General features: G+C 40.4%; 5 protein-coding genes and 1 pseudogene across 9 annotated transcripts; 3 read left to right on the forward strand and 3 right to left on the reverse strand.

Annotated features, from left to right (window-relative positions):
- The first annotated feature begins 84 nt into the window (after positions 1–84).
- On the forward strand, positions 85–1,235 carry LOC136249711 (progestin and adipoQ receptor family member 4-like). The gene is made up of 2 exons (XM_066041802.1): positions 85–363; positions 414–1,235. Exons 1-2 carry the CDS (start codon positions 216–218, stop codon positions 1,082–1,084), a joined length of 819 nt encoding a protein of 272 aa, XP_065897874.1. The 5' UTR covers positions 85–215; the 3' UTR covers positions 1,085–1,235.
- LOC136249698 (signal transducing adapter molecule 1-like) lies at positions 1,080–4,980 on the reverse strand. Of its 2 annotated transcripts, none has more exons than XM_066041788.1 (12): positions 4,837–4,980; positions 4,507–4,597; positions 4,375–4,453; positions 4,223–4,318; positions 4,028–4,171; positions 3,809–3,973; positions 3,279–3,480; positions 2,917–3,069; positions 2,203–2,257; positions 1,761–2,145; positions 1,670–1,707; positions 1,080–1,266 (listed from the first exon to the last, which is right to left on the reverse strand). In XM_066041788.1, exons 1-12 carry the CDS (start codon positions 4,856–4,858, stop codon positions 1,191–1,193), a joined length of 1,506 nt encoding a protein of 501 aa, XP_065897860.1. In that variant the 5' UTR covers positions 4,859–4,980; the 3' UTR covers positions 1,080–1,190. The 2 variants fall into 2 exon arrangements, with proteins under 2 accessions (XP_065897860.1, XP_065897859.1); XM_066041787.1 differs by having other exon boundaries at positions 3,279–3,483.
- Positions 4,924–8,267, forward strand: LOC136249696 (coiled-coil domain-containing protein 60-like). 3 transcript variants are annotated; one of them, XM_066041783.1, is made up of 18 exons: positions 4,925–5,383; positions 5,448–5,525; positions 5,579–5,637; positions 5,691–5,760; positions 5,818–5,987; positions 6,050–6,138; positions 6,182–6,302; positions 6,361–6,468; positions 6,532–6,631; positions 6,686–6,791; positions 6,840–6,945; positions 6,994–7,114; positions 7,172–7,305; positions 7,351–7,473; positions 7,520–7,663; positions 7,719–7,821; positions 7,868–7,966; positions 8,024–8,267. In XM_066041783.1, the coding sequence occupies exons 1-18, from the start codon at positions 5,060–5,062 to the stop codon at positions 8,129–8,131; spliced, it is 2,163 nt and encodes a 720-aa protein (XP_065897855.1). In that variant the 5' UTR covers positions 4,925–5,059; the 3' UTR covers positions 8,132–8,267. The 3 variants fall into 3 exon arrangements, 2 of the variants coding, with proteins under 2 accessions (XP_065897855.1, XP_065897856.1); XM_066041784.1 differs by having other exon boundaries at positions 6,191–6,302; XR_010698315.1 differs by lacking the exon at positions 7,719–7,821 and having other exon boundaries at positions 4,924–5,383.
- LOC136249695 (protein eyes shut homolog) lies at positions 8,138–14,042 on the reverse strand. 2 transcript variants are annotated; one of them, XM_066041780.1, is made up of 15 exons: positions 13,914–14,042; positions 11,771–13,855; positions 11,433–11,721; positions 11,047–11,383; positions 10,859–10,997; positions 10,032–10,808; positions 9,664–9,978; positions 9,262–9,600; positions 9,065–9,211; positions 8,954–9,014; positions 8,832–8,904; positions 8,719–8,780; positions 8,582–8,665; positions 8,433–8,530; positions 8,138–8,379 (listed from the first exon to the last, which is right to left on the reverse strand). In XM_066041780.1, the coding sequence occupies exons 2-15, from the start codon at positions 13,791–13,793 to the stop codon at positions 8,237–8,239; spliced, it is 4,887 nt and encodes a 1,628-aa protein (XP_065897852.1). In that variant the 5' UTR covers positions 13,794–13,855; positions 13,914–14,042; the 3' UTR covers positions 8,138–8,236. The 2 variants fall into 2 exon arrangements, with proteins under 2 accessions (XP_065897852.1, XP_065897854.1); XM_066041782.1 differs by having other exon boundaries at positions 11,771–14,024.
- On the forward strand, positions 14,011–17,259 carry LOC136249709 (alpha-ketoglutarate-dependent dioxygenase alkB homolog 4-like). Its single transcript, XM_066041801.1, has 4 exons — positions 14,011–14,409; positions 14,459–15,169; positions 16,583–16,783; positions 16,831–17,259. Exons 1-2 carry the CDS (start codon positions 14,056–14,058, stop codon positions 14,972–14,974), a joined length of 870 nt encoding a protein of 289 aa, XP_065897873.1. The 5' UTR covers positions 14,011–14,055; the 3' UTR covers positions 14,975–15,169; positions 16,583–16,783; positions 16,831–17,259.
- On the reverse strand, positions 17,217–20,175 carry LOC136249704 (digestive cysteine proteinase 2-like; annotated as a pseudogene).
- Positions 20,176–20,448: the final 273 nt, after the last annotated feature.

The raw sequence follows: 20,448 nt of genomic DNA on the forward strand, positions 1-20,448 counted from the left end.
AAGAGAGTGTTAGTTGTGTAACAAATGTTTGGTAGGTAGTGATATTTCTTCATTAGATTTGATGATCCTGAGCAGTATGAAAAATGCAAGCAACAATATCTGCAAGAAAGAGAGGAATTTAGAAACACCGGGATTTCGAAGAAAATGAAAAGAGTGTAAATACAAAAAAAATTATGAAATAGTATACGGAAAATATCGTACGGGTCCGGAGTAAAATGCGCTTGGTGGGTGTGAAAGATTTACCGAGTCATTTGCAGTTCAATCCTCGCGTGAAAAGGGGCTACAGACCTCCTATGAGTCTGAATGATTGTCTAAGTAGTATCTGCTACGTGCACAACGAGTCCTTCAACATTTACAGTCACGGTACGCGTCCGTATGTTCTATTAGAGAGTTTTATAAAATTTTCTATGTAGCTTTTGCATTGTGCTATTTTGCACTTGTCTCATGGCTGGACTATTCAAATGTGTGGTCTTCAGAGAGCCTAGGGATCATCACTTGTTTTATTGTACTAGATTACCTGTCCAGTTGTGTACCATTTATTGCAAGTGTAGTGTACCATTTGTTCATGCCCCACAACAGTGGTAGGCACACATACAACATGCTTCTGATGGTGGATGTATGTGGTGTGTGGTTCTCATGTACAGTTGGTGCCCTCTCACTCATTTACTGCTCCCTACAATGCATACCTTGGCTGAGAAACTGTTACTTAATGCTGTACGCTGTTGTGTCACTAACATGTCTGGTCTTCCTGGTTACAAGTACCTCAGCTAAGGCCAGAGTTGTTCCACTGACAATTCAGTTTTGTGTAAGAGTGATTTCACACTTTATACGATTGTCTCCAATTGGAAGTGGTCATCCATCTGCTGTCAACTACCACATTATTATGGATATATTTGCTGCAGCCGGTGCTCTAATTAATGCACTGCACATACCAGAACGCTGGCTTCCAGGCAAGGTTGATTATATCTTCAATGGACACAGCCTGATGCACATAAGTGCCTTTGTAACTCTCACCTTTGGCAGAAAAGGATTCCTACTTGATATGCTCTGGTTGTCTACAAACAATCATTGTCACAGAATATAATAGAACAGGTTTATACGTATTATTGTTGACTTATTTTTGTACAGTAATCATCACACAAAACATACATCAAAAATACAATAACACATTACAATATTTAAAGCACTGGTTAAAACAATGGTGGTGTGCTGGTGTACATGTTCTGTGTTACTGGAGGAGGTTGATATGATGGCATCCCTGCATAGCTGTGTAGGATAGAGAAGAGGGACGTAGTTTAAATTGGTCAACACGTGCACAGGTACATACAGCATTTAGCTACTGTTGGCACAGTCACATCAACACAGTTAGGGGCCACTTGTGTGCTAACCAGAATTAGTAAGACTGCACCAAGTCTCTCAGGTGAAAGTATGGGAAACTGAAGTTCCACTGGTTGATTATGTGAGACACAAGCATTTGCTTCCCCAGTTAACCAGGTCCCCCATTAATACAGCTGGAACAATGTAACAAAGCTTTTAACTCAAAATTCAATAACATGCAGCAGAGACCATTAGATGTGTTCAACTTTGTCACAGCCACACACACGCGACATACATACATACACTACACAATGCAATACACATGCTACACACCACACAATGATTCACTTACTTGACAGTTCCTGGAGGCATATACATTTGGGTAGATGCCTATGCAAACAGATTGAGATCACAGATAACTCAACATGAGCAACGTGACTTACCTGATAGGCCGGAGGCTGTAGCAGCACAGAAGTGGATGAGACAGGTGGGGGTGGAGCTTGAGGGAGTGGCTGCTGATGCTGCAAACCTGTAGCAGGAAACTGAGCCCGTGAAAGTTCAGGTGAATAACGTGCGCTCATCGAAGGCAACTCCGATGGCTGACCATAAACTGATGGAGGGACGTAAGATGGTGGCATATACTGGTTGCTGCTATCTGTAGTTGTATATGACTGAGCACCATAATTACTGCTGGCTGGATCCACTGTTGGCTGTGCAGTCATGCTAGCAGTCGACATGGCATTGTACGATGACTCAACAAGAAGTTTCTTGTAAGTAGCAATAGCCTCGTGAAACATTTTACTAATTTCTTCCATTTCTTCTTCTTTTCTATAAGCATATAGCACTCTGTCTAACATGGTCCATATGTACACACGACTGACTCACTTTTCAAGATCTTTCAATTTCTTTTCCACCAGTGGACGCATTTGTTGACACTCCTCTGTTGCATGGTACAAAAATGGTTTGATGATAATGAAAAAGTATACACTTAACACACTAATGTCAGATGAAATCTGAAACCAGTAATAACTCCATAAGCTACTAGTCGTACATTACTCTAAAATATGGTCAACTAGTTGTCTGTACACTAGCGACAGGGCCAAACCAAACCTGAGGCATATACATTGATAACCTTGTAATTTAAAAAAAACACCAGAAAACTGCTCCAGGTTATGGTAGCAATTTATGATAGCATAGCAGTTTAGATGGGTGATACAGAGCTCAATCCAGAATATTAAGCTAGGCATAAGTTCCTTTGGAATGGGAAGGGGGGGGGGGGGGGGGGATTTGGTTCTATAGGATTATGAGAGAGTATCGTATCACTAAGTGTGAAGTCTAAGGGCACGCCCCCTCCCTCCCCCCAATTGAAAAATTAGGTGTGATGCCATTGAATACTGACCATTTGATTTTACAACTTTGGGAAAGATCATCAATTAATTCTAACTAAAGGCTAAAACAAGAGTTCATAATATTTGTATGACCTCTTGGCTTTAGGTATAAACCTGGGACAATAGCTAACCCTGGAGTACAGAATGGAAGTAGTACACCACCTGCTTAATAAGGTCAGGAAGTTTTGGCCTAAGTGAAATTGTTACTTACCCTCGAGTTCTCGTGTAGTCTCACTCTCAGCCTGGTTGGCATCAGTTGCATCAGCACTTTTCAACATCTCTAGACACAAGTTGATCTTCTCAAGAGATACTGTTACCACTTTGTTTTGTTTCTTCTTCTTCTGATCTGAAGTTGTTTTGACCACTAACAAAAAAGAATAGTCACTGGTACATGCATGTTAGCACCACACTGAACACACACACACACACACACACACACACACACACACACACACACACACACACACACACACACACACACACACACACACACACACACACACACACACACACACACACACACACACACACACACACACACACACACACACACACACACACACACACACACACCTGGTTCAGGTTCTTTTTGCATATTCTTGGACACGAAGTTAGCTGGAAATAGACCAGTTCCCAGCGATGTGGAGCCCTTCCACCAGTTCTGGTCACTGTCATCAATCAGTTCTATAACCTCTCCAGCCTTGAATGACAGCTCATTATCCTCTGCTGCATCAAAGTCATATATGGCACGGACATGCCTCTTGTTTGCTGGTGCCTGCTACAAACATAAAAGTTAAACATAACTAAGACACAGCCATATATGTATTTGGGTGATCTATATAGTGAAACCTATTTTTAAAAGGAAACTATACACAATGACATTCAAATATTACCCTAAATATGAGAATGTGCATCATGTCATTATCATGATTGTATTAGAATCTGTGCAGTGTGTTGTATGTGAGTGTGTGTGTTGTGTGTTGTGTGTGTGTTGTGTGTGTTGTGTGTTGTGTGTTGTGTGTTGTGTGTGTGTGTGTGTGCGTGTAAAAGTGCATGTGTGCATGCAAGACAAAATACTACTCACAGGTAATTACGTTACTTACCGTGGTTGTGGACTTAGATGGTTGGCTAGCAGTCAGTGAAGGATACATACTGGAGCTACTGCTCTTACTACTCAACTTGTTTGCCTCCTCCAAGGACAGCCTAATTGCCTTTGCAATATCATCCTCCCCTGCTGACTGCTGTGTTGTACTGCTAGATGGCTGAGGCTAAGTAACACCAAACTGACATAACTGAACTGTCACAAAATAATTATGGTTTACTTGTATGACAAAACTAATTCCTTCTCTGCGTAAAGTATCATAGAGTTGCCGAATAGGAGTAAACACTGCTTCATGTTGAAATTCAGCCGTCCAGCTTGCCAAGACCTCCTTCATTCTGGCAACTACCTGACTATTATACTGAGACTAAATGATACACAAGACATCATCATCTTTCATTAAATTATTCATCCTTACCCCAGTTATAATTGATCTAATTTCAGCTAGTGATTGTTGATTGGCTAACTCTGTTTGAAATAGTTTACCACAATTGCCGGCACATGACTCTAGTAACTATTACGAGGCCAACAACTGTTAGTAATTGTACACAACACAAGTATATGTCTCACTGTAATCGCCTGCAACTGTATCCGATAATCAGAGCTGTTCTTTATTCTTCTAAATATTGCACTAATAGCCAACTGCATTCTGTCAATATCACATGACCATTACATCGTGATTTGAATGACAAGTTTGCTTACGCTGTGGACCCAACTGAGTTGGTGACTCTATTACAAAACGATATGATCTTTTCCCAGTCATTGTTGCCGTCCGCAGAGCTGGTAGCAAGTTCTACAACATCACACATAAACATTTAATACTTTTACCATGTCCAAACGAACTAACAACCCATTAGTTCACTATACAATGGATTATATATATGTGAACAAACATAACTACTAACGAATCATTGTAATGCGAGTTGTAGTGAGATTTATATCATCCCACAATGACAATATCTAGTCTCAAACTCAGACTTGTCAACCGATAAAGAACACATTCGCACTACGTACAAATACAATGAAACTTACCTACGTCTCTATCGTAACTCATTATACTAAAAGGCAAGTTCAGTTCACTCACACCTACTTGATTTCTACTCGTCTACTTGAGACCAAAGTTTGTTTAAGATACGGAATTACGATTATTTACGTTTACTATGCAATGATGCAGGTGGCAGTCCTCATGGCGGGGCTTGCAGGATATCTTGCGAAATAGTCCCGGAACTAACTTATCTTAAACATAATATTGTCAATGGCTTTGGTGCTGTGTCGTCCCGACAAGCCACCGCCTCCCACGGACCGCGTCGCTCAACGCGTCTTCCTAAAGTACGAACCAGTGCCTGCATCTCCGCAGCAAGGAGGTCATATAAAGGCACGTTCTGAACTGAATTACGATACTCACGAACCAGAAAGAAAGGAAGTGTTTCAGGAAAACTTCAAGAGGAGAAACGCCCACCTGCAAGCGGGCTTCCATGGGCCGTGTGAAAAAAGCTACCGCGAAGTTGGCGAGGTTGTTCTTAACAATAAGAAGTTGTTTCAAGAAGCATTAGGACAGGATGGAGGACGTAGCTTAACTGTAAGTGATATTGTGTTAGTTGTTACCATAGTGACATCATTGTTTACGCGCACCCCCACAACAGCCGCCTCAAAATGAAGTCAGTTACGAGGAATTAAAGAAGTTGCCCCTGTCAGCTGGGAAACTGCAGTTACGAGCAAAGGTCAGTCTGAGTTTCAAACCAATTGCTTACTGAGTTTAACAATACCCTGGTAGACTCCAGCACAATTTCCAGAGCAGTTGGTGTCTTTAAAGGAACAGCTAAAGAGGGAAAAGTGAATATAGAGTGCTTTGTGTGCTGGCATTAAAGAATCAACTTTTTTTCTAGTGCTTGTCTTGAAGCTAGTAGAAGAGGTTTTGGGTTGTTCAAGCTATTATCTGATGTAGAACATTGCAAGGTACTTGGCTTGTATCAATCTGGCATATATATACTCTAATCTTGGGGTTGTTAACAGCGTAACAAAGCTGAGAAAGAAGCAAAGGTTGAAGCACAGAGATTGTTGTATGACTGGAGACCTCCATCACCAACAGATGATGAAAGCAGAGACTTGGCATCTTCTACACGACGACTATTTTCAGTAGTTTCCCATCCCAGAGTATCCGCCGAAGACAAAGGGAATAGAGAGTATGTTAACTTGAATATCAAACTATTCTCCTTATTTAATGTTATTTGTGTTGTTTTTCTAGGCTGGATGGATCACAAGTTGTCATGAATATTGAATCTGCCACTCCATCTCGCACTCAATCCCCAATGGAAAGTGATCCCTGCAATGAAGGTATACTTGTATTCTCAACTTTTTGTCTTACTTCTCATATCAGATGTGGCAGGTGATAGTGTTCCTGGAGAGGTGCAAAGCTCTATAAGAGGAAGTGTCTTCCTTCATATACCGGATGAAGAACAGCCTTCACTAGATGAACAAGTCACCAAAGATATGGAGAGGTTAGTTATGAGTGTACATACAGTGTGTGTTAGTATTTCGTCACTACTGCACATGCAGGGATAACTGGTATTACCAGTTATGCGTCCTGGAATGGGTGCTGCATGCTATGCAATTATCGTCTGTTCATCATATGCCGCCATTTTCTAAATGCTGGAATGTTGAAATGTGAGTGTAAATATATTTATTTATTGGTGGTTATATTCACAAACATTTCCAATATTTTGTTAGGCATTCCACTCCTGGTGTGTTTGCATCTAGCACTGATCGTAAACCTGGTAAATACTATGATCAACAATGGGACCAATTTGTGAGGGGTGGTGCTGTAAAAGTGAGCAAGGAAATTAAAAAGTTTCACATTAACGTAATAACGATCTTACTTTAGAAAGCTGCTAATGTTAAAGGGAGGGTTAATACTGGATCACGGTTTGCCCGTTCAAGTAGACCAGCCCAGCAACAGAGCACAGTTCACCAAAGTTCTCACCATCTTAGTGAGTACTAGCTACACACTGATTCATTGTTACTTGCTCTCGTAATAGTGGCAGCAGCTGCCAGCTCTAGTTTATCTACACAGAAAAGCCGAGGCACATCAGATGTGTCGTCCATTCCTGAAGTTCCTAGTGAGCAAGAGCAAAACAAGAACGCGTATGTAATGCGGTGTTCCCTGTGCTCAACTTTTATTGGATTGTTTAGTCAGGTTTGGGCATCCCCTAGTAATCTTGCTCAAATCTCTGCACAACCTTATGTGCCAAAGAGCCCTCCAACAATACCATTTGCAGAAGAGAAGAAGGCTAAGAGACAGAAAAGACTTACTGTGAGCATTTTTATCTTTACAGTATCACTGCAATACGTAACCCCATCTCCACTGCAGCCTGATCAGTTAAAAGCACTAGAGAGTCTGGTTGATGAAGAATTTGTGTATTCTAAAAGACAGAACAAGAATCGTTTAAAAGCTCTCCTGAAGGAGGCCGATGAAAGAAGAGTAGCAGAAGAGATGGAACAAAGGTATAAGCTCATCTTACTTGTTTAATGTTGTCAAATCTCTACCAGCACTACAGCTAAGGTCGACTTTCCACAATTAATGTTTGACCTCCCAACCATCAAGCAAAAGTTTGGTGGTATCGAGGAAGGACGGAATATGATAGTACACGAACAACTTAGTGCAATGCAGAAGTCAGTTAATCTACCTATAGTACATGTCATGCCTTTGTGATTATAGGAATCGACTGCGTGCATGTCAACAGAAATTCAGTGCCCTCAAAATGACTGGCAAATATTGGGACGATATTGACAATATGCGAGAAAGTGTCTCAATGGAAACGACTGCCATGGCAAAGAAGAAACTACTTATGAACTACTACTGGTAAGATATGTGCTATCTTTTTCTAAGCTGTCTCACTCACACAAATATAATATAGGTATGAAGAATTAGATGCACAACTCCCAGACCACGTTAAGTCAGATCAATACTGTAAAATTTTATTAGCTAATCTAAAGATTTTAGCCACCTACATGTGTCAGGTAATTCGTACACAAGCCTGTTTGAAACGAGTGACATTATTCTTAGGTCGGACCAAAACACATGTCAAAGAAAAAACTCATAAAGGTATTAGGATCTCTCAAGCCATGGGAATTGAGAGCACCCTTGGTAGCAGCAACTATTAAGGTAGTTAATATAATGTCGGGTATACAAGTTGTAACTAGTATATTGTTATTTCCATAGTTCATTATTACCAAAGTTATTTACATAGTTGAAGAGGACTACCAGCAATGGCTGGAGAATCATGCTATATTATGTGACACTATTCAGTTACGAAGGAGGCCCCATTAGCACATGTATTATTGTTATAGGGTAATCATATTAGTCACAGGTATATAATAATGGATGATATGATGAATAAAGTGTGCATGTGTGTTAAATACTGTCACCAGTTTACTATTCACAACCAATTACATTACTAGAACTAGCCATTGTGGATATGTCAGCCAAGTCAATTGGTTGTTCATTGATTGTTAGATTTCTTATGCATCCAATCAAACCTGATGTATACGAAGTGATTGTTATGTCCTCGTGACCCCCTGTAATATGTAATCATGACATGTCATAGAATAATAGAAGTAGCCATTCCTACCAATCCAATAGTTGCCTGTGGTTTCTAGTGAAACATATGATGATGTTACATCCAGTGTGTTCATGTTATCAAGTGTCAGAAATGCTGTGCCGTTATTTCTACATAACATATACTAGTGGTAACCTTATAATCCCCTTGTCTCTGCCTACCTTGATATTGTAACATTGTGCCATTCACCGTCAGATACTCTGGAATTTGTTACAATCAGTACAGCTGCTATGCCCAGGTTGAATCTGTCAATAGTTTGAATATTTACCTGGGACTGTCTGTATTGCAATATTATTACCTTAGTTCTAATCTTTGTCTTACTACACCAAGTGATATAAAATTCATCCCATTCATGTTATCCTGTTTACAAAGATACAGTAACTTTACACGTTCTAGGTCATTACTTCATACCATTCCCTTCCATAAGATAAGCCCATCAGAACTAGTACGAAACTCCAGTGAAAATGAGGTCATTGTGGAAATGCTAGATAGAGTGTGTTCATTGTCAAGCAAAGTGTGTTGATAACACTTACTTGGTTGCACGTATCTCAATGTAACTCTGACCACCAAACATCGGTGTTTCAAATGTGATCACTGTATACAATACACATACCCTACACTTTAAACTAATACATGCTACTTACGGTCGGTACAGTTTTCTCCAGCATAAGGTATAGGACAGGAGCATATTGTTCCCTGACCTAACTCATTCAGAAGACAACGTCCACCATTTTGACATGAAAACAGTGTACAAGTGGAAGAGAAAGTCTCACAAAATGTGCCAGAATAGCCTAAATTATTACAATACAAAATTATAACTTTTCCATCACAATATATTTACCAAGTGGACACTGGCAGGTGTAAGTGGTGGAGTTAAATTGCACACAAGTGCCACTATTCTGGCAACTTGACCCCAGTTGTTGTAGGCAGAGATCATCACGTAACACATCACATTGCTCTATGTCTTGAGCTGCTGTGTTAGCTGTCCAGTCATATTGTCGACCATTGATCACCAAGTTGTCAATACAGCCACCAAACCCAGTAGACACGCCTGCATCATTTACCACTACTGCATAATCAGGAGCCCCGCCCACATACAGTGCAGTGGCAAGGTCAAGACGAGTTGCATCACCAGGAGATGTACCAAGTCTAGTGCCAACTGAACTAACAGTGAGGTTACCTGCAAGATAACATGATAATTGTATACAGCAGATAATATTACATTACACTGCATATACAATACCTTCTCTTATGTTTCTGCTGGCATAAACATCATGCCACTGTCCAAGCGTTAGCCTGTCTGGGCTAACAATATGAGCAAAGACTCCTGCTACAAATCCAAGGTTGTAGCGAAGCTCCAGGAACCCATCTTTCATTGCAAGGGAGATGAAGTCTATAGTAGCTGTGGAACTGAGAGCTGAATACAGTATCAACCCCTCTCTAGTATATGGCAATATGGACATTGTGATCATTGTGGACATGCCTACACCAGAAGGAGTAGGGAAACTGATATAGGAATAATCTGTTTTGTTGAAGGATGGTACTGTAATTTGCTGAACTGTAGAAAGATCATGTTAATCTTAGCATACAGCCACACCATTGCTTGCTTACATTGATCACAATTTGCTCCAACCAATCCAAATGGGCAAATACACCGAAAAGAACCATCTAGCTGTGTCACACAGGTAGATCCACTGCCGCAAGAGCTATTGAGACATGGGTCTGGTGCAGATATGTTACAAATTGGGGGAAAGAATTGTGGAGGACAAGTGCATGATATGCTAGCTCCTATGTTGTTACATGTTCCTCCGTTGAGACAGAGATTAACAGTGCAAGGAGCTACCCCACACTCAGACACCATAGCACCTACATCTCTCTCTAATAATGCAGTCACTCTGGTCATTCCAGTGAGTGTAAAGTTGCTTATGATACAACCATCAAACCCACTTGTAATTGTCACACTTGAAGGAAGTGGTTGACCACTTGGTATGCCACCAACAAACAGGAGATTGTTTATGTTGAGAGTGTCTCCACTACTTGAGTGATCTACTGGAGTGCCAAAGTTGATGGTTAGGCTGGCCATATTGTCAACCCTCCGAACTTGAATTTTATGCCAAACTCCTGCCACCAAGGCCTCTGTAGATGGCACTACACCAATGCCTGAGCCTAAGTTGAATTGAAATATAACTCTACCAGCATCAAGAGCTAATAGAAAATAGTCTATGACAGGAGTGGAAGTCTGGGCGGCATATAGCAAAATTCCAGATGAAAAGTTTCTTTCTGGCTTGATATCAATTTCAATGAGAGTTGATCTTGCAATCACTAATGGATTAGTCAGGTAACGGATGTATGATGTATTGAAGAACTGTGGAACTGAGACCTCCAATGCTGTAATACACATACAAAATAAGCAAACAAAATAATTCACCATATCATACCAGTTTCACAGTTCATCCCAGTGTATCCCAATTGACAAATACACTGATAGCCAGTACCCTCTAGTGGAACACAAGTACTGCCATGCTGACAGGGGTCAGCAGTGCAAAGAAGAACATCACAAAACTGACCTCCAAAACCCTGACACAGGGAAACAACAATAACATGGCTAACTTGTTTATAGCTGTACCTCAGGACAATTGCAAATTGGCTGCATCAAGTTCTGTACACAAGATCCGCCATTTTCACAAACAATATCCTGGCAAGTGGATCCATTGCAGTTAACCACATTAAGACCACTAATAGGAGCCAGTTCTGACATGTCAGTTCTCTCGTCTTCTTCAAAGTTGCTGATGCAGCCTATAAAGCCTGGAGTGTTCAGTGCTGCAGGCACAACTACAACATCTGCAGCAATCCCTCCAAGATACAATGATCCACGAAGGTTAAGGTCTGTAAACCCTACTGAGATTGTCTCAGAAAATGTTGTCACATTGTCCAAAATGAAGGATGCTATTACATTATCAATTCTATAATGTGTACATTAATAAAATAATAGCTAACTAAAGAGATCAGTACCTTATCTCAACAAAGTGCCACTCATCATCGTCAACTCTTAGAGTAGATATTACATCGGTGTTGGCCCCACCATGATTAGCTCTTAGTTGTAGCAGACCAACAGCCACTCTCAGTTGAATGTAGTCTCCCATACCTGTAGTATCATCTTGTGCGTTGTATAGTAGCTGACCATCTGGGTGGGCTGTCCGGAATGCCAGGCTGAATATGGTAGTTGTAGTATCCATCTGGTTCAATGAGGTTAACTCTAGGTAGCCATCCCCATTGAAAGAAGGTACCACAATAGTAATATCTGCAAAAGATCAAATATTATAGCATACAGTGCATGTGATGTAACTCACCAATTTCACATTGAATTCCAGTCCATCCCAATGGACAGTTACACTTGACAGTACCGTCTTCTTCAATACTACACACACCACCATTTTGACATGGACACTCAATGGCAGCACTACCACAATCAGGTCCTTCATACTCAGGAGTACATACACACATAGTTCCATTCATTCCCTCACTGACACATGTACCATTGTTGAGACATGGAGGAGAACACTCTACTGGAACACTACAATCACTGGAGGTATATTCTGGTGTGCATTGACATGTAAAGGAGAGTCCCATGCCCTCCACACATGTTCCTCCATTAGCACACAATGAGGCATTACACACATTGATGTCAACATCACATAGTGGTCCAGTAAACCCTTCAGGGCAAGTACAGTCAAAGCCCACTGTAAGGTCAGTACAAGTTCCCTCATTCATACATGAATTTTGCTGGCACATATCAACTTCATTCTCACAGTCGGTACCAGTGAAATCAGCTGTACATGTGCAGGTATAGTTCAAAACACCCTCTATACAAGTGCCATTGTTTTGACAAGGCATTGAAGCACAATCATTAATAATATCTGAACAAATTTCTCCAGTGTAGTCTGGTGGACAACGACATGTAAAGGAGGTTCCAAGGCCATCTATGCACGTCCCATTATTGGCACAGGGCATTGATTCACATGCATCAATATCAGCTTCACAAAGTGTTCCATTAAACCCTTCTATGCAACTACACTCAAACCCAATCATAAGATCAGTACAAGTTCCATTGTTCATACATGGATCAGATAAGCACATATCAATGTCAACCTCACAGTTAACACCAGTGTAATCTTCTGTGCACAAGCAGGTATAGTTCCCAATAACGTCAATGCAATTACCATTGTTTTGACAAGGCATTGAAGCACAGTCATCAATGATCTCTGAACAAAAGGTACCGGTAAAATCTGGTGGACAAAGACAAGTGACATCTCCAGCTCCGTCGATTAAACAAGTACTGTTGTTAAGGCAAGGTTGATCTAGGAAGCAAGCATCACGAGATTCACACGTATCACCAGTGAACCCTGTTGAGCACTGACAAGTAAACGAGTCAATACCGTCTTCACAGATTCCACCATTCATACAAGGCCTGTCTGTACAGTCATCTACATTAGTCTCGCATTGTACTCCAGTAAAACCAGCTGTGCAACTACAATTAAAGTCAGTAGCTGTTAATTCAGTACAAGTAGCGTTATTCATGCAAGGCATTGAGAGACAGCCATCAAGGGGCTCCAAGCAAAACTCACCAGTATAGTCTGATGGACAGATACATGTAAAGGTGGCTTCGTCACATGTTCCATTTCCACAATTGATTGTTTCACACACGTTGACATCAACGTCACATAATGTCCCAGTGAACCCTTCTGTGCAGTTGCACTCAAAACCTATCATAAAGTCAGTACAAGTTCCATTATTCATACATGGGTTGGTCTGACACCTATCGATGTCAGTGTCACAATTTACACCAGTGTAGTCTTCTGTACATGAGCAGTTATAGCTATCAATCCCCTCAATACAGGTACCATTGTTTTGACAAGGCATTGAGGCACAGTCGTCAATGATCTCTGAACAAAACTCACCAGTGAAATCTGGTGGACAAAGACACACAGGGGCTCCAGCTCCATCAAGCATGCAAGTACCGTTGTTAGGACAAGGTTGATCGAGGAAGCAAGTGTCACGAAATTCACATGCGACACCAGCAAACCCAGGGAAGCACTGGCAAGTGAATGAATTGATACCATCCATACAGATCCCACTGTTCATACAAGGCCTGTCTGCACACTCATCTATGTTAGTCTCACACTGGTCTCCTTCATATCCAGCCACACAGCTACAATTATAGCCAAGGGGCGAATCAGTGCAAGTAGCACCATTCAAACAAGGATCTGTAGAGCAAGTAGTTTGTCCACTTATTTCTAGTAGGCATAAGCTACTCCACATCAAAACTGTCCATAGCAAGTTTTCGCTTGCAGAAGTCTCTGAAAATCGAATCATTATTGTTGTTCGAATAGTGTAAATTGATAAACAGAACAGTTAGTTCATAAAAGTGGGCGGTGCTGGGAAAATATAGCAAACAAACTCGCAAACTATAAACACTTTAGAATAAACACATACCAGGGAATAGAGCGATGCAGACTATCTTTCACAATACTTGATTGTATTTCACTGCAATTAAAGTAGCAGTTGTAGACGATCTTTGATGTCCGCAAAAGTCAAAATTGCTTTGCTCACGTGAGAAAAATGATGCACGTGATGTATGGCTGAAGGGAGAACTTGCGCTTGTACCGGAATCCGACATTGTTTGAAGTGTGAGAAAAAAGGAGGTAAAGTTGTCAGCAATTACAAAACAGTGGTTAGTTGTCATCTCTGCGGGGATATAAAACAGTTGACAGAAATAATTAGCTGTGAGCGGCGCCTTCCGTTGCTGCAGTGTATCAACACTTGCAAGGCTAAAGAAGTCCCAGTATTAACAGTGAAGAATACGTCACTACTAAACTTTGAAACAGTAACAGTTCACAAGGAGTTCTTGACAGACAAAGAAGAAAGCCAAATTGTGAAGGAGATAGATAGCTACCAGTGGGTGGCTTCTCAATCTGGTAGACACAAGCAAGTTAGTTGAACACATTACATAGCCAGTATTTTACTATATCTTTTTACAGGACTTTGGGCCTAAGGTAAACTTTAAGAGACAGAAAGTAAAGCCTGGTATATTCTCTGGTTTGCCACCTTTCAGTCAAGCATTGGTAGAAAGAGTACAAAAGTTGGTACCAGGATTAGCAGACTTTTTTCCAGTTGAACTGTGTAACTTAGAGTATGTACCAGAACGTGGCTCAGCCATAGATCCACACCTAGATGATAGCTGGTTGTGGGGCAAACGTCTGATCACCATTAACCTACTGTCAGACACTTTCTTAAGTTTTACTAGTGATACTGAACAACTGTTGGTCCCACAACCACGTCGTTCCCTTATTGTGGTGTCTGGAAGTGCCCGACACATTTGGAAACACTCCATTAATCGTGAACACATCGTAAGCCGACGATTAAGCATCACACTACGAGAACTGTCCTCCATTTTTCTCCCTGGAGGAGAGCAGGAAGAACTAGGGAGTGAGCTACTTGCAATAGCTTCTTCATTTGCTGGAAAACAGTGCAATGGAGACACTGTGTTGCTTTAAGCACTGTAGCAAAGTCAGTAGTATATTTTATTATAAGAGTAACAACATTCCTGATCATTGTCCCTTGTGTGAACTATCATTGAAGGATAATATGTCTTTTGTGCTTGAGCCATTTTGTGTACCTAACCCTTTCTGGAATGGAGATCACATTACAACAACTATACTACTGCTGAAATTGTCTCCCAACAATGAATGGTTAGTTATGTACATTAAAAGGGACACCCTAATATGTGAACACCATGCAGATACTAATCCATGGTTACATTTAGACCTCTAAAAATCAGGACACTTCTCTAATAAGGACACCTTGATAATCAGGACACCTGTCTGTGACCTGTGTACATGCGTTTAAACTTCTGAAATTAGGATAGGGCTGTACCAATTCTAGTATTGGTTAGAGCTGTACCGATATGGGTTTTGGCATGTACATCCGATATTGATGCCACCAAAAGAAGCCAATAACCTATTATTTGCATTCTTGATACAAGTGTACATTTATCTACCCTACAACAACATGCACATGTACTCATTGCTATACTCTGCCTGTGATACAGCTTGGGTTTCTATTGTGCAATCCAGACAATTAGGCACCCACAAACATTTTATGTATATATACTCCCATGAAGGCTTAAACAGATACTTCTGCATTACTCCGCATTCTAATGGCTTGTGAGAAAGCTAGTACAGCAAGCTCCCTTGGTTATCCTGTGAGCCTTCTTTTATTACGAGGTACTTTATAACTGCTTCATTTGTAAAGACTGTGATAAGCTTTGCAGCAGCAAACACTAAAATCACGTGTATTTATATGGCTTCTCAGCGTAGCACTTGTTTGAGAGTGAACAATAAGCCACTGGCACTAAAGAGCCACATGAATAACGTAGATAACCAATGCATAATCTAACTATTGCTACTGTATAAATATCGGTAGCAATATCGGTCCTCCTGCTGTTCTGTACCGATACCGATATTGGTAAAAATTACCATATCGATGGCCGACATTATAGCCGATCCGATTATCGGTACACCTCTAGTATTGGTATCAGGCCAGTACTGCTGTTTTCATGAGGTATCAGAATGTAGGTACTGGTTATCATGTGTGCAGATAAAAGTGACATCCATTTGTAATAGCCTATTCACAGGCACAATAAGTGCTTGAAAACACATCAAGCACAATGCTAGTATTAACAGACAAAGTCATTCTTCTATGCTGTAATTTTCTATAATCTGAGAAAAAAATTGATATACTCTAATAGAACAGTCAGTAGCTCTAATAGAGCAGTCAGGTTAGCTGTTTGTTATGATGACTGTTTTATTAGAGTAGTATTTCTGTGACAACCATTATGCACATTACAAATAAAAGTGTGCAGTGGTAATGATGTAACTAAGGTATTTGGTATTAGTACTTGTACTTGCAGATACTTCCTAGGTAACTTGGAAGTATTGGTAAAAGTGGAATTGTACAGCCCTAAATTAGGACACCTTGAATGATCAGGACACCCCATTGTATCAGTGTGCATGCATTTAGACCCCTGGCTAGTAAAAATAATTCAGGATGGTCCATGGGGGGGCACTGCAGATATTGCTGATTTATGTTTCTGCTATTCTCAGTCACCATATTGGAGTGGTTACCCCATGTGACCAGGTAGTACATCATTATGACACTACCGGGATCATGTGTGATCACCTGACCACTGATGAGAGTACGTGGATGGGAACAGTTTTGGTGCCAGTTTCCAGCCCCACCCACCAAAGGTCATATGAGCAAGTCATAGCTGATTTGGCACTTCAAGATGATTGGAGTGCTGAAAGGTTTGTCTGTCAGATCATGTGATCACTGACCACACCCTTGTATTCAGGTATGATGAAAATCATCATAATTGCTTGGACTTTGTGGTAGCTGTGTTGAGTGATATTACCAGTCAAGTGTGTACAAGGCAGATACTGGGTCAGTTGGTTGCTCCCCTAGTAGCTCGTGCTAGAGCGTATCAGAAAATATGTGATCTTGTAGCAGAAAATGACGGAGTATATGCAATGAGTGGGGAACTATAAAATGGTCTCACTTCATTGATACTCTCTGGATAGCAAATGTACAGGATGTGAATGTTTTACAAAACTACAGTGCATTTATAGTCAGTTATCTGAACACTATGACTATATACCCACCAAAAGAGACATATTCCATCACTAGTGTGTTCTAATAGAGTAAATGCATGTTCTATTAGAATAATTGAATGGAGCTATGTATATAAAATCAATGGGCTTTTATCACTGAATGTAAAGATAAATTATTAGATGTAAGTTTCACAATGTTTTCAAACATAAGTACTAGACAATCAGGTAACTAGCTGCGGTGGCAATACCACATTGGTTGTCCTTGTTTCTTGACATCCAGATGTAACCATGCATGCCCCATTGGGTTCCCCAACTATAAAGAATGCAGTGATGTCACTATTATAAAAGCAGTATACTTGTATGTACCTGTTTTTGACTATCCAGTAATCCTTAGATAGCTCATGTACTCCACACCCAACAGTCAGTACACCATGATCAAGACGTGTACAACTACACCTTGGTTCACTGTACACACCTTATATAACTGTATGTGTATTCCTTGAATATTTAGTATTAATCTATAGCTTCAGAGATAGGACCGATGTTTTGCACAGCTGACTGTAATGCAAACTCCGATCCATTTTCAACATCCTTGTAAGTAGTCAAAGTGGCTCCAATACAAGACGTTTGATAGTTGCATGTCCTTTCTTCATCCTACAATGACTTGTCAAGCACATTTAGCATTGATAGTAGCAGGCCTCACATGAGCTCTATATGGATTACACTCCTCTGTGTCCAAGCCTTTGTTGGCTGCAATGTACTTAAAGGCATTGTCCATCAGTCCCCCTTCGCAACTGTGGTCATCATAACTGACAGAACAGTCCATCAGCTGTTGTTCACTAAGCAAAACAAGGGTGCCAGTTTTTAGAGCATGTTGGCCCTCTAGTGAACCAGTAGTACTAAATGCCCAGCAGCTACCACATTGACCCTACCAGAAACATTATTGACAGTTGTTTAACCTATGAATGATTAATGGTAAGTGCTTTACAGTGGAAACTGTACAAGATGGGGTACTAAAGTGTCTTCCTTGTCAATTTGTTCTGATTTCCAGGTATAAGAGAAAATTTTGGGATCTTAACTAACTGTCAAAATCATGCAGGTGTTTTCATTTTGACGGTTTACTAATAAATTCCACTGTATTATTAATACAATAGTCTGAGGTGTTAGACATAATAGTGCTATCTGTCTTATTGAGAAATATTAGGCCTCAATGATTTTCCTTGTGCATTCACCAAAACCCATTTGTGTACATAATCTAGCTATACTTGACCATGCCAAATATCCTGTGAAGCCACTTCCTTTCCTCACTTGATTCTTTACACCAGTCACTACACCCTTGGTCCTCCAGTCAACCTCATTTATCATTGGCTCCTCAGGTGGTACAAACATGTCTCCACTTGCTTCACCATTAGCCATGTTGACCTTGGACAAGTAGATCTTGAACTCTTGAGCAGTCTGGAAATACAATCTATTAAAACAGCCAAGCTGAATAACATGGAACCTTTTGTGAAATCAAGGTGGTGGCCAATTAATAGTGACAAGGTAGCTACCATTGTTAATTGTAGTCACAAGTTCTTTTCACCCTGAAGACCACACTCTTGTATGCTGTTTTTGCATAGACAGTAGCACATTAGCTTAATTGTTACACATTCCTGGTATAGATACTATGATACACTACTTTTCGTATGATGCAAAGCTTTTTTTTTTTGATGATTCAAGAAAGAATGTGTTTATTACTTGTGCATTTATACATACTTCGTTTGCTGCTTCAGGAGCACATAACTTTTTCTATGATATGACTTGTATGCTGATTGTTCTATTAGAGTGTGACTGCATGTTGTATGTGCCCAGACTGCTTTTTCCTTTCGTATGTAGATAGGGAAAAATCGCACATGCATAAAAGGAAAAAGAGAAATCTGGACACAAGACTGCTATTAGAGTGCATTGATTGTATGGGTATAATAGGCATGACTTCAATTCATAGTAGACCATCACAAACCTATCACCATGTCAGTTGATTTTGAATATATAACCCTTAAGTGATTTACCCTGTAGGTGTGAAAAATTTGGTAGTTTTTATTCCCTAGGAAGTTATCTAAGTTAGTACTGTACAAAAATTCTCTTTGTAGGCCCCAGGTACGCAAAATTTCAAGGAGATACCACCTAGTGAAACCCAACACATCTATATATAATCTGACAGTTAATTTACTACGCCGGCCAAATAGACTTTCTATGCATTGTATCCTCACTATAATCTGATACGTTTTCAACAAGGTTTGACTATAGTTAATGCTGTGGCAGTTTTTTTGTACGTAGCTGAACGAAAAGATTTTGAGGGGTTATAATTATGATGAATTTGGAATGTGGAGTATACTGATAGATATATAGGGCAATGAAAATTGTCCAGTTTGGAGAAGGTACTGTATGGTAGCATGAAAATCACTTTATCATGACTGAAAAGGTATAGGAAATAGCTGCTGCACAAGTCTATCAGCCTATAATCACCAATCAATTTTAGCAGCAGCTCATGCATGGCTCCTGATATCAAGACTGAGCTGCAGGCATGGGATAGCGCTACTAGGTCAGTAAATGAGCAAGCTGGTGGATTTAAATTAGCGGTACTGAAATCAGGGCTAGATATGATCACTCCTACCCATAAACTTAGGCTGTTAGCGACGCTGAATTCAATTACATACCAAATCTGCAAACCCATTCATCTCCACCGTAAAAGTGTGATTCTCCAAGTTGTGTCTCCTCACAAACAACCAGTTATCCTGCCAGACGAATTTATGCACTGACTCCTCCGCCTCGTCGAAGTAAGACTTTGAGTATTTCGTCTTCCATTGTTGCCACTCCACTTCCTGGTCGATTTTCACGGCCAAAGAGATGCCAACCAAGATGAACAACAGATGCAGCTCCCGTATGCTCATCATGTTTCCGAGTATCCGATTTTCTTCACGCAATGCCAGTCAATGGTAGCTATCTGACTTTTTTTCAAATCACAAGTGCACATGCAAAGCCACGCCAAGCATTTGAAACTGCATCATAGATAATACCTATGTGGCTGTGTGCATGATTTCAGGCATGCACAATTATAAGTTATTGTTAAAGAAAATTACAGCAATAATTCCACATGAGATCATGATGTGTCCTTAATTCCATATTTAATTTCTATACCGTGCATGTAGGACATGTAGCTTCATGTGGCCACGCATGCAGTTCCTAGACTTTTCCTTAATTCAGTAGCTATGCCACATAACCTGCAGCCAGCATCCCATGATCAACCTTATGGTGAAGCTGCATTCTGGTTTTTTTGAGCTGCAAACTGAGATTAAATTCAGAAAGTAAAGCCCTATCAGGTA

Source organism: Dysidea avara, chromosome 3 (genome assembly GCF_963678975.1).
Source record: "Dysidea avara chromosome 3, odDysAvar1.4, whole genome shotgun sequence".
NCBI classification, from domain to species: domain Eukaryota; kingdom Metazoa; phylum Porifera; class Demospongiae; order Dictyoceratida; family Dysideidae; genus Dysidea; species Dysidea avara.

Bases quoted from the DNA above. Each gene is read 5' to 3' on its own strand.
- LOC136249711 (XM_066041802.1), top strand. From the start codon at position 216: ATGCGCTTGGTGGGTGTGAAAGATTTACCGAGTCATTTGCAGTTCAAT. The intron at 364-413 runs GTACGCGTCCGT...TTTTCTATGTAG, and splicing joins CTTCAACATTTACAGTCACG to CTTTTGCATTGTGCTATTTT.
- LOC136249696 (XM_066041783.1), top strand. From the start codon at position 5,060: ATGGCTTTGGTGCTGTGTCGTCCCGACAAGCCACCGCCTCCCACGGAC. The intron at 5,988-6,049 runs GTATGTTAACTT...TTGTTTTTCTAG, and splicing joins GAAGACAAAGGGAATAGAGA to GCTGGATGGATCACAAGTTG. The intron at 7,474-7,519 runs GTCAGTTAATCT...TTGTGATTATAG, and splicing joins CAACTTAGTGCAATGCAGAA to GAATCGACTGCGTGCATGTC.
- LOC136249709 (XM_066041801.1), top strand. From the start codon at position 14,056: ATGGCTGAAGGGAGAACTTGCGCTTGTACCGGAATCCGACATTGTTTG. The intron at 14,410-14,458 runs GTTAGTTGAACA...ATCTTTTTACAG, and splicing joins AATCTGGTAGACACAAGCAA to GACTTTGGGCCTAAGGTAAA.
- LOC136249698 (XM_066041787.1), bottom strand. From the start codon at position 4,858: ATGAGTTACGATAGAGACGTAG. The intron at 4,598-4,836 runs GTAAGTTTCATT...GTGATGTTGTAG, and splicing joins GAGTTACGATAGAGACGTAG to AACTTGCTACCAGCTCTGCG. The intron at 4,454-4,506 runs GTAAGCAAACTT...TGATATTGACAG, and splicing joins AACTCAGTTGGGTCCACAGC to AATGCAGTTGGCTATTAGTG.
- LOC136249695 (XM_066041780.1), bottom strand. From the start codon at position 13,793: ATGATTCGATTTTCAGAGACTTCTGCAAGCGAAAACTTGCTATGGACA. The intron at 11,722-11,770 runs GTGAGTTACATC...GATCTTTTGCAG, and splicing joins TGGAATTCAATGTGAAATTG to ATATTACTATTGTGGTACCT. The intron at 8,781-8,831 runs GTATGAAGTAAT...CTTTGTAAACAG, and splicing joins TTATCTTATGGAAGGGAATG to GATAACATGAATGGGATGAA.